Source organism: Schistocerca cancellata, chromosome 5 (assembly GCF_023864275.1).
Source record: "Schistocerca cancellata isolate TAMUIC-IGC-003103 chromosome 5, iqSchCanc2.1, whole genome shotgun sequence".
Lineage (NCBI taxonomy): Eukaryota > Metazoa > Arthropoda > Insecta > Orthoptera > Acrididae > Schistocerca > Schistocerca cancellata.
The window spans coordinates 522215134-522228363 of NC_064630.1; the positions used below are offsets into that span (position 1 = coordinate 522215134).

General features: G+C 41.5%; 1 protein-coding gene across 1 annotated transcript in view; it reads left to right on the top strand.

Moving 5' to 3' along the window:
- Nucleotides 1–10771, top strand: part of LOC126187785 (odorant receptor 43a-like) — a 71157-nt gene extending 60386 nt beyond the window's left edge. The window contains exon 5 of the mRNA XM_049929057.1: nt 10363–10771. Within this exon, the coding sequence (XP_049785014.1) occupies nt 10363–10419 (57 nt within the window). The 3' untranslated portion in view covers nt 10420–10771. The remainder of the gene's footprint in view (nt 1–10362) is intronic.
- Nucleotides 10772–13230: the final 2459 nt, after the last annotated feature.

A 13230-nucleotide genomic window follows, 5' to 3' on the forward strand; every position in this document is an offset into this window, starting at 1 on the left:
GTAATAGACGGCAAATCATCGAGTAAAACTGAAGTGAAATCAGATGTTCCCCAGGGAAGCGTCCTGGGACCTCTGCTGTTCCTGATCTATATAAATGACCTGGGTGACAATCTGAGCAATTCTCTTAGGTTGTGCGCAGATGATGCTGTAATTTACCGTCTAGTAAGGTCATCCGAAGACCAGTATCAGTTGCAAAGTGATTTAGAAAAGATTGCTGTGTGGTGTGGCAGGTGGCAGTTGACGCTAAATAACGATAAGTGTGAGGTGATCCACATGAGTTCCAAAAGAAATCCGTTGGAATTCGATTGCTCGATAAATAGTACAATTCTCAAGGCTGTCAATTCAACTATGTACTGGGTGTAAAAATTACGATCAACTTCAGTTGGAAAGACCACATAGATAATATTGTGGGGAAGGCGAGCCAAAGGTTGCGTTTCATTGGCAGGACACTTAGAAGATGCAACAAGTCCACTAAAGAGACGGCTTACACTACACTCGTTCGTCCTCTGTTGGAATATTGCTGCGCGGTGTGGGATCCTTACCAGGTGGGATTGACGGAGGACATCGAAAGGGTGCAAAAAAGGGCAGCTTGTTTTGTATTATCACGTAGTAGGGGAGAGAGTGTGGCAGATATGATACGCGAATCGGGATGGAAGTCATTACAGCAAAGACGTTTTTCGTCGCGGTGAGATCTATTTACGAAATTTCAGTCACCAACTTTCTCTTCCGAATGTGAAAATATTTTGTTGAGCCCAACCTACATAGGTAGGAATGATCATCAAAATAAAATAAGAGAAATCAGAGCTCGAACAGAAAGGTTTAGGTGTTCGTTTTTCCCGCGCGCTGTTCGGGAGTGGAATGGTAGGGAGATAGTATGATTGTGGTTCGATGAACCCTCTGCCAAGCACTTAAATGTGAATTGCAGAATAATCATGTAGATGTAGATGTAGAGTTGTTATTTACTGTGGCAGGTAGTATGGTCACCAGATTGACTTAGTGTTGTCCATGTTTAGTGTTGTCAGCAGGCCTCGAACGTTACATAAGGGGTGTCAACAGCGAAAAATATTGAATGATCACTGTTGGAAAGCGACAAGCCATTTAGCTCCTCATCTTTTATTTATGTATCGTTAACAATCGGCTGGAGAGAAGTTAAGTTTGTTTAGATGGATTAATAATCTTACAGTGATAGCGTTGATTTCATTTCCTATTTTATAATATTTTTTGAATTTTAACCCGATGCTGGCCGTATTTACAGCTTTTCTGTGTGACTACTGAAGTGGAGAGCGCTGCGGTTACGAGACAGATGTGTAGAGAGGGCCGCTGAAACGACCCCGTTGAGCTGAGGGAACGCGGCCCTTCACAGAACTGTGGACAGAGGTTTCATACAATCATTCTTTCCACACAACTGTCGTGAATGGACTGCAGGTGGAAGTTAAATAACGGAGGTACTCTCCGCCATACACCGCATGGACCTTTCGAAGTTATCAATTGTAGACAGAACCGACCCTATTAAAGTCATATGACTTGAAATTGTGACTGTATCTGTCGATTTCTTCCATGTATTGGAGTTCCAAAGTTCGGATTTTTATTCGCTAAACAACCCAGTGGCGGTACCCATGTCTGTATAGGAAAAGAGTATCATCTCAAATTGCGAATCATATCGTTTGTACTCTCTCCACTATTTTGCGATAACACAGAATGAACCACCCTTCGAATTTTTTAATTTCAGTGTCCTCTGTCAATCCTATCTAGTGCGGATCTCATATCTTACTGTAGTACTCCTGAAGAAGAGGAACAAACATTGTGTAGACATGGTCTTAGTAAATTTGTTGCAGTGTCTAGGCGTTGATTTCTCCTTGGATTGTGCTTCCATCTCTTCAAAACGAAGTATATGCTGAGTCTATACACATCTCGATTTATATTAGGGGGAGGGGTGGATTGGAGTAGATGGAGCCCTGTGGTTCAAACCAGCAGGGGTATCTGGGTGGCACAAGTGGCTGTCAGATATCTTGGCGCGGTTCTCATCTCGCAATAGTGCCGAAGATGGCGATCAGTGAAGGACGCGAGCGCCCACGAATGCAGGGCCTTGTGACTGGTGTCTATGTCAGCTGGTCACTAATGAAAGGCACGACTCTGCGTACTGAAAAAGTTGTAATTCTTCCCTTCCTTCCTTCCTGTTACGTACAGCAGTAATTGATCCGTTATACATCGTTTTTCGAGGTATCAGTGCTGACAGGCAGGTGGTGACAGCACTTGCGAGGTGAGCATTGTCTGGATACAGGTTGCACATGGCATATGATACAGATAATGAGTCAACATACCTCTGTACTTCATCAAAACCCCAGTCTGCTTCCATCACCCAATTTCGCCCCACAACGATGCGTCTCTTTGTCAGTAGAGCGGCTGTGGCTCGTTGCAGTAGTATTAGCCTCTCAGCATGCGGTGCTGGGCGATCATTTAGCGGTTTAGCGACCTGGCTCTGAGCTTCTGTCAAACATCACGAATCCAGCGGCTGCTCACGGGGACAGAGTTGTCTGTGGTGGCCCAGTGGGAAAGAGGTGGGAGGGGAGGGGGACGGTAGCAAAAGTGACGTAGTGTTTGTTTAAAATAAAAATGGAACTGGACCGATTCTATACTACTGCTACTCCTTGTGTTACAATGCGACTTCATAAATAAATACCTCCGGTAATGTTTAAACATGAAATCATGGGATATTAGTATAAACTTGTTTATGTATCTCCGTAGTATAGTCCGCAGCTCGTGGTCTAGTTCCTAGCGTTGCTGCCTCTGGATCACAGGATCCTGTGGTCGATTTCCGGCCGGGTCAGGGATTTTCTGCACTTGAGGACTACGTGTTTATGTTGTCCTAATCATTTCATCGTCTTCGATAATTTGTCGAGTTTGGGCAGTGAAAAATTTGGACGGGCGCTGATAACCACGTAGTTGAGCGCCGCATAATGAAATATCATCATCCACGATGTAACTTATCAATGTATTGTGTATTATGCATAATGTGCTAGTGCTGACTATAGTGTGCTAGTACATGTATGTCCAACATAAAAAAAATCATGTAGGGTGCGTGGGAGGGCTTCCCGACACTTTTAAACTTACAACAAGTCGATTTTTTAATTTCCCACCATTTTCTTTCATGTTAACTGTATTTCATAGTGTTGGACTTACTTTGGGCAGCAATTTTATTTTTTGTGGTTGAGGAATTATAATAATTAAGAAAAGGCTAAATCAAAAAAATTCTGGCAGCTATTTTGCATCGTAAGTTAGGGAGATAAGGATAATGATGTTGCATGTGTTTATACTTGAGTGCAATGATATGAAACGTGAGTCAGTGCACATTGTGAAGTGGAACAATTATTTAAGGGGTGGGATAGTTGAGAAATACTTGGTAGCCAGTTTTGGACCACACGTTATGGAGGGGGTGTGGCTAAAAGTGACATGTACTAATTAGGTAATAAATTATACTGGGGGTATTAGATAGATCTTGCAATCATGCTGCCTGTGCTCATATCATCATCCGACAATGCCCCTTTGAATTTCCAGCCATTTATACTTCACCCAATTGTTGTAGATGGCCAGGGATGGGGAGGGGACAGGGGGAGGTGTGGTAGATGGTGGAGAGGGAGGGGAAAAGAGATCTGGCAACAATGCAGACATGCTCCTATAGACCCAGCTGCATTACTTACCGTCTGTCTAAGATGGATGTTAGTGTTGCGGCTTTTTATAATTCATGTTAGTGGCAACTGCTATTGATAAAGTCAGAGCAACATGTCTGTAATTCGCCTCGTACTGCTGGCCATGTGGAATCACGAACACTATCGATGGAATGTGAATTCGTAATACATCACCTTTTTCGTATGGGCCTTGATTATCATGATCTGAACTGAGATCTAGATATTCAATTAAAAACTGCTGTCATTCTGAATACGTTTCGGAGGTTCGTGTTAGAAACTAGGAACCCCAATAGAGCTGTATCATCATCGACTTCTTGTGTGGTTGGTTGGATAATATTGCACTAAGGTCTGTTGCCACCTTGTGCATACAATTCTCCGAGTACAACATTAAATTAGCTAATAGACAATGCCACACAAACAAAAACGTGTTTTCGATTTGCTTATTTGATTGAAAGAACTCTTCTGTAATCTGTTGTGTCACTCAGAAATGGAGAAATTCTTACCGACAGTGCGATTCGAAGCTTCTATCAGTTAACTATGTCTCTGTCGTTATTACTAACACATACCTCACGTAATATACATGTAGTTGCAGATTCTTGTCTTTTGGTCGCAAAATAATCGAAGTGATAGGACTGTGTTCTCCAGGAAACACGAAACAATTTAATAACCACCAGAGGGTTTGATCCCCTTCCATTACAAAGGGAGGTTACATTTATGAAGTCTGTTTTACATCTAAACTATTTCTATTTTCACTCGCTTCCAGTTACTTACACTTGTGTCTACAAAGTCTCCTACTCCATCAACTATTTCCACTTTCTTCATCAACTGGTCAGCATCAGGCCCTTTCACGTATGTCCATGCAGCAGTACACAAGGCGAAATACTTCATTATACTTTGACAAAGCACACTTTCATGTTTTTGAAACAAATATCTAGAGCATGTTTCCAAAATTTTAGTATGTAATATTGAAGGGATAAAATTTAAGAACTTTACCCGGCTACGTTAAACCAAGGATAATTATCATTATTTGTTTGTACGACGGGACACTTAAGGTTGTCCTTTTTTGTGTTTTTGTGTGTTTCACTTTGGTGTTCGAGAAGAACTGAACTGAAATCCCATAGTGGTGTTCTGATGCAAGCGTTGTGGAATATCTTTTAGATACAGTTATATTGGCTATTAATTGGTGTCTTAATAGTGCGTAAATCATCGATAAAAACCAGACAAACAAAAATATCTACATCTCGGTACTTCTGCTTCTACAGTGCTTAGGCTGGCACTATTATTAGAAGGGTGTGAACAGTCACATGCACCTTAAACAATGCTTATTTTTTATTATAAAACTTTGTTTCACCAAAGTTCCTAGAACAGTCAGTTTTCTTTCGTTGATGTGATGTAACAAATACGGACTATTCACCAAACATGTACATCAGTTTATTTAATTAGGCAGGAAGACTGTACTGAGTTTAGCGTCTTATGTAAGAGGGGTATGACTCAATTAACAGAAATCTTCCCTCAATTGTGCTGAAGGCCGCGCCACCCAAAATGGTCATCGTATCTAGCAGTGAAATTACGTGTATAGCCACTCAGAGATCACAGTGGTAACGAACCGGAGAATGTAGAGAAATGGATAAGAAACTGAATTCTCTCTTCCAAAATACACACACTAAAAAAAGTTTTGCGTCACCCCAGTTCCCAGAACTCCTGAAGATAGACGTTGACTGCGGATATTGCATCACAAACAAAGCCCCTTTGACTGTTCAGAGATGTCACTAAACCCGCCCAAAGATGTAAACAACCATGCATGAGCAGCGCCTTTTAGGCGCTGGGGGTCCGACAGCCTATCAGTTCCAGTCATTCCACCAGAAAGGAGATACACGGATCGTGTTGTCTGTAGATCAACCATGCCTCGACGGTCGATACTGCGGTTCGATCGCGTCCGCATTGTTACTTTGTGCCAGGAAGGGCTCTCAACAAGGGAAGCGTCCAGGTGTGTCGGGGTGAACCAAAGCGGTGTTGATCGGACATGGAGGAGAGACAGAGATACAGGAACTGTCGATGACATGCCTCGCTCAGGCCACCCAAGGGCTAACACTGCAGTGGATGATCGCTACGTACGGATTATGGCTCGCAGGACCCCTGACAGCAACGCCACCATGTTGAATAATGCTTTTCGCGCAGCCACAGGACATCGTGTTACGACTCAAACTATGGGCTATAAGTTGCATGATGCGCAACTTCACTCCTGACGTCCATGTCGAGATCCATCTTTGCAACTACGATACAATGCAGTGCGGTACAGATGTGCCCAACAACATGCCGAATGGACCGCTCGAGATTGGCATCACGTTCTCTTCACCGATGAGTGTCTCATATGCCTTCAACCAGACAATCGTCGGAGACGTGTTTGGAGGCAACCTGGTCGGGGTGAACGCCTTAGACACTCTCTCCAGCGAGTGCAACAAGGTGGAGGTTCCCTGCTGTTTTGGGGTGGCATTATGTGGGGCGGACGTACGCTGCTGGTAGTCATGGAAGGCACCGTAACGGTTGTAAGTTACGTGAATGTCAGGTGATACCAGGTGATGCCAGGTGCTGCCAGTTGATGCAAAACGTATTTTGATGTGTGTGTATCAAAGAATTTTCAAGGTGTTCGAGATCGGAATCTTAGGAATATATCGTAAAAGTTTGAGATATTTGCTGTGGATAGCCATCTTGGAATCCTAGGTTTTGGTCTGCTGGGGACGCCGAAAACATTGTAAACAAAAACTTTTTTGTGGTTTTCCAAGGAACCGCCTTTGAACTAACGGTGTCGCTAAAAGTCCCACCATGCTTAGCATAGGCCACGTCAAATGCAAAATGAACCAACCGACTTGTTCCGTTTGCCTAAGCAGAAGGAAGTGTTTAATACTCATATTTTGACTCTGTACTGTAGGATAGTGACACTAAGATGGTACATCTGCTGCGTATAGAAATGGTTCCTAGCCCACGGGTTTTCAAAACACTTGATCCTACCTTATTATCGCAAATAGAACCCGACGTACGACCAACGGAAAATCGTGGTTTTTTGCGCGGCATTTTGGAATATATTTGCAGGCAAGCTGTCGCACGCATACCGATCGATGTAGATCTTAGAATGAGAGCCATCGCGTGGTTCTGTACACGAGACGTATCTCACCTCGCTCGCGTTTTGGAGTAACAACGTCCATTGGAATCGCACCAGTAAACCCCTTATTCTTTAAAGGATCGAACTCCCATGTCCATATAGCTACAAAACTCTGATTTGTTTCAAAAAGAGTTACTGTGTTAAATATTGAACGTTAAGCATGTAAGCGAGAAGAAAATTTAGAAAAGTTTTTTTAATTATGTTTAAAGTTTTTGGGAATTCGCTGTACTGAATGAGTCTGCTCTGGGTAATTTGTGCCCTGTTTTAAGCAAAATTTATTTGTCGATTCATCTCAACGTTTATGAGGTCATATATCCTGAATTACGTACAGTATGACAATATAATGTTTTAGGTACATTCACTGGCGTATATTGATACTGTCTGCTAGATGTGTTCTGAGTACAGTTAGTAGAAAAAGTGTAATGAATTAAAACGCCATGCATGCGTGATGCGACAGTTTTACTGCATGACATCTAACATGTAGTAGGCGACAAACATGTTTTCTTTTATCAGTCAGTGGATGTACTACAGAGAAAAGTTTTGTAAAAGTTTCAAATTATGTGCAAAGTATTTTGCATGTCTTTAAGTGCTCTCCCTCTTTAAACATTAGGTGACCGTATCCTGGCTATTTGCGTTTTGTGAGTTACACTGCCTCAAGACATATAGAGAGTTTCTTAACGAGTGGGCTCGCGCAGTGGTTTAGCACAGCGGACTCGCATTCACGAGGACGACTGTTGAAACCAGCGACCGGCCATTAATTTAAGTTTTCCGTGTTTTCCCTAAATCGCTTCAGCAAATGCTGGGGTAGTTCCTTTGCAATCGCACGGCCGATTTCCTTCCCCATCCTTACCTAAGCCGATTTTGTGCTCCGTCTCTAATGACATCGTTGTCGACGGAACGTTAATACTAATCTACTCCTCATCCTCCACACAGTTTCTAAGTGTAATACGCCGTAAATATAATTATATGAAATATGTGAAAGTAAATTGGTTATGCCCCTGGAAGACAGGCATCCTGTAACAGCACTCACGCATTACGTTGACGAGTAACAGACTATACAATTTGGTCAGAAACTCTCAACAAAAGCTTGTAAGGGTATTGCAGGGTAGGTTGTTCTGAGAAATAATTGTTAAGCAAAAAATTCGATACGTTGCACAGTTTCAGAGTTAATTAGCATACACGTTCTTCGTTTGGTTTCCTAAAGCCGAAGACGAGAGCAATACAAAAATAAGCCTTGGGTCGGTAGTAAGTATCGAACCCGAGCTAAAGGCTGAGTAGTCCCGTGCGCTATCATCTGCGCTATGAGAACAACTGGTATTAATTGTATACTGCGGCCCACTCAAATCTGCACGCGAAACGGCCTGACTGGCTAACCTCATTGCAAACTAACTCGGAAAGAGCGCAACGGATCGAGTGCTTTTTTTAACCATTACTTCTCAGAAGACAGCCGTTGTCGCCGAGCGTTTCTAGGCGCTTCACTCTGGAACCGCGCGACCGCTATGCAAGTGCTCTACCAATTGAGCTACCCAAGCACGACACACGCCCCGTCCTCACAGCTTTACTTCTGCCAGTAGCTTCATATCATCGCACACTCCGCTGCAGAGTGAAAGTCTCATTCTGGAAACATCCCCCAGGCTGTGGCTAAGCCATGTCTCCGCAATATCCTTTCTTTCAGGAGTGCTAGTTCTGCACGGTTCGCAGGAGAGCTTCTGTAAGGTTTGGAAGGTAGGAGACGAGGTACTGGCAGAAGTAAAGCTGTGAGGATGGGGCGTGAGTCGTGCTTGGGTAGCTCAGTTGGTAGAGTTCTTGCCCGTGAAAGGCAAAGGTCCCGAGTTCGAGTCTCGGTCCGGCACACAGTTTTCATCTGCCAGGAAGTTTCAGTAATTGAAACTATCTATAATTAAATAACTTTGTGCATTTTAACTACTTTCAATGGAGGGGGGCCCTTAATCTTGACCACTGTAGCAGAGCAAACTAAACACACTTTCAGTACACTAAAGAAACAAGCCCTTAACAAACATGAACATGTAACTTTAAACAGTAAGTTCTCAGCTTTTACTGCAGTAGAACACAACTTGATGTGGTTATAAGACAATAGCTCACCTTTGGGTGATTTTCAACAGACAGCACTGTGATCATTTAATTTGCAAAACTCTATAAGCCACAGTTTTCAGAACATTCACTTTAGAAGTTGGCAACAAAATATTAATAAGCAGTTTTAATAGAATAATTATTGTCAGCCAGCATCATTTACTATATTACTCAGTTCTGCTACATTAACTTTAACTTAGTTTCTTTTTACTACCTTCAAGTGGCATTAATTAGTAAAAGTCTCAGCTTTAATGTTCTATCAATAAGGACACTCGGTAATCACTTTAGCATGGGAAGGATCCTAAGTGGAAATGTGACAGAGGATAAATCAGGGTAAGTTTTCATAAATAGTCTTTTGGTTACCTTACTATTGATAACAAATAAATCATCCACATGGGCTGATCCTTCACTGTACATTTTTATAATTCCTTGCTTCCTTTTTAGTGATTGCGCAACGTGGTGGCGAGTGCATGTTGGTGGACGAATTTGCAGGCGGAAATGCGGGACTCTGTCATTTCTTGGTGGCGATGATAGATACCAATTTCAGAACAGTTCCAGCTCTTTATGCAGCCACCCGAAGCATTGGAAAGCGTCAGGAAAAGCCTCTCTCGGTAGCAGCACAATACACAACTTTTACATGAGCAGCTGATGGTTTGATAGCGCGTCTTCGACTGACTCATGGTTCCTCCTTTCTATCCATGCCCACCACATTTTGCGCGCGCTACTAAGTTCCGTTCAGCAGGGGAACCACACCACCTTTTTCATACAAAATAACTCAGAATCCTAAGTGAAGTTCAGCAGTTTACATAACAGCAACCAAACATATTAAATAACACAGAACATTTGCACATAATTACATTTCTACAAAAAATTATTCACCCACATTCCAAATATATACAGCGAGTTTTGTTCCCTCCAAATGAGACAAAGAATTTAACTGATAGATACATCACATTGCATAGAATCACTCTATGACATCAAAGTTTTTACAAATAAAGGAGTATGCAATTTTGTGTTATCGATTCAATCAAACAACATTTACAATATCTTAATGATAGAAGGCAGAACAGACAAAATAGCAAAATTTATGTCAGTAGAGCTATGACGGTCTGGTGTTACATGATGACCTCAGATGTTAAGTCCCATATTGCTCAGAGCCATTTGAACTTCTCAGCACAAATTACCCTGCAACACTCTTACAAGTTTTTCAAACAACGTCGCATGAAAAAGACAAGAATGTCATTACTGAAAAAGAAAACCTGTTCTACCTCAGACCCACTTTTAGCTAAGCAAGTGTCTTCTGATACGTGGAGGATGTTAAAACATATCAGTCCTGTGGTAATAACATAAACGAAACAGTCTGTCCATGTTTACGTTGAAGTACCTATGTCCCAGTGTAAAGGTGCTTGCTCTGGTCTGTTGCAGTTGCTGAACGCTGGATACTCCTACTACGCGCTGCTGAAGAACTTCAACAGTCGCTAACAACACAACATACTGCTGGCAAGAGTGCTTGGCAACACAGACACTGAACAAGATAACTCTCTCCTGGCTGACAACTCACCTGCAACTGATGATAAATCCGCAGCTACTGATCTTCCCTGCACGAACAGTGAATGAAAATGAGGTCAGCTTCTGCTTCGGTGCCAGCTACCGGTCTCGCTGATTTCATCAACCCACAAGACGAAAAGTGGTCTTTGCACGCTAGATTATCCGCCTTCACTCTAATACTAGTGGACTAGCCGTAGATTAATGCACGTTACGAAGCGGCTACGCTGCACTGAAATCAAAATAAATGCATTTATAGCGGGTGCTCATACTCGTCTACTGTTTTAATTAAGAGGTAAATGGTTTATTTACTGCAATTTTGTCATATGATGACATGTTTGGAGACAGTGGCTGTTATTTGAAGGCAAATGTTGATAGTGTTGAGACAGCAACCAGCCACAAATTTATTTTCAGTTCCTTTATTCAAAGGGTAACGATAGCGGTCTCGAATCGTTATGATTCATCTTCAGGCGGTTCATGCTTTCGTTCCAACATTTTTTTCAGATTAATCGTCCCAAAATATAAATAATACATAATTTAGAAGCACGCCACACAGATGGTTGCGTTATAGATTATCATTGGATATGACTTACGTGAAATGTCAGTTTGGAGTGTTTGTTTTCATTACTTTCGTCCAACAGATGTGAATACATTCCCGATGCGTTCTTATCGTTGCACACGTAAATTTTTCTCGCTGAACGCGTTAGATTTGTCAGATAAAAGATTTCTAGCACACACCACATTTTTGATACAATACAAAGTTCTTACAAACATATGAGTGACAAAGATGCTATGATATATCGTAACATCATGAAGATGTTTGGAAGAAGATCTTAAGTTCACTTATGCAACTGAAACGCTTTTTACACTAGTACAGGGAGACTGATTTTGTGAGCTTTATAGCGAATACTGTTATATTAATTACAAAGTTGATCCATATTATTACTATTTTTTAAGTACTGTATTGGTAAGATAGTACATTATTTATTTATATTCAGCATTATGATAATTTTAGTAACATATAAATTTGCTACTTGATCTGCAGATAGGCGTAGGAATATTATTTGCTTTGGAGGGTGGAAAATAATTTTTGGAAATTTTTCAGGAAATGGGTGTTGGCTAACTCGGTTTGTTCATTAGGGATATAGTCTGGGGTGCCCTTTCTGTGTGTGTGTATTTCAATTTTTTCTAATATATTCATAGTGGCTCATTTTTCTGCTAGATGTAAGATTTTTAAGTTGTTCTCAATGTTTCTCACTGAATGGTTTTCTTCAGCAATATGAACTGCAAATGCTTATTTGTTCAAGTTGCCAAGCCTTAAAGCATCAATGTGTTGTTTGTATCTAACTTCAAAACTTCTGCCTGTCTGTCCAATGTAGAATTTTGGGCATGTATCGCATTTGAGTTTGTATATTCCTGATTGACCATAGGGACTGTTGGAGGTATTCACGTCATGGATTACTTTTTGTTGTAATTTATTATTTGTGGAAAAGTTGATTGTGATATTTTTCTTTTTAAATAAGTTTGCTATTTGGTATGGTAGTGGGCCTATGTATGGGAGAGTAGCATATTTAGGTTTGGCTTCTGTGGCACACTGGTTTGGCTTGGAGTGCGTGTTGTGTTGATTACTGTGAAGTGGATCTGTGATTTTTGCCTGCATTTTGTTGTGGAGTTTTTCTATTATTATGGGTTTATATCCATTATTATGAGCGACTATCTTAATTATATTGATTTCATTTTGTTGGTCTGTGTCACTCATTGGTACCATCGCTCTGAAATATTTCATTTTTTGTTGGTGGGGGTGGCAAGATGAGTTGTAAATACTGACATCTGTGGTGGTAGGTTTTCTGTAAATACTAAAATGATGTTTATTGTTACTATTGCACATCTTTAGATCAAGAATGTTAATGCTTTTATTAGTTTCATGTTCAACTGTGAATTTCATGTTTTTGTGCATTTTGCTTAAATCTTACTTGCAGTTTTTCTGCAAGTTCGAATCTGTATTACTTGATGGAAAGAATCCTGACATCCCTGTGTAATGCGGAACTGACCACCAGATGTCACGAGAGGTAGGCCTGCTACTATAAAATGAGACAGATAGTCCTGTGGTCTAGTAATTGGATGTCACCTGAGTAACAAATCCATCATAGACATCAAAAACCTTCTAAAGCTGCCCAAGTCGACTACTGGTGACGTAATTGTGACGTGGAAACGCGCAGGAACAGCCACAGCTAAGCAAAAACCAAGCAGACCTCAGGTACAGACGGGCAGGGGCCGTCGAGTATTGCTGAGTGGGGTTGCAAAATACCACATGAAATCAGAGGAAGGACGGACTTGTTTCAAAGTGCGGCCAGCAGCCCAGTAAGCACCATCATAGAGTTAAAAAGAATGGGGTGCAAAGGCCGAGTAGCTCCTCATAAGTCACAAATATCTGTAGTCAATGCTAAGCGGCGAATGAGGAGGTGTGAAAAGCGACGACACTGCACGGTGGACGACTGGAAACGAGTGATTACGAGTCATGAAGCTCGCTACAAGCGGATACTTTTGATCAGATAGTTTATTTCAGAAGTATTCTGTCACCACTGAGAGCCTCAGCTGACTTTGTATTTATAACTGCACTACTTTAACAACACTAGAGGTGTTACACAACTTATTTTTAGTCATCCAGCTATTTCCTTCGAGCGGTCTACACTGAGGTGCCAAAGAAACTGGTATAGACATGCGTATTCAAATACAGAGATATGTAAC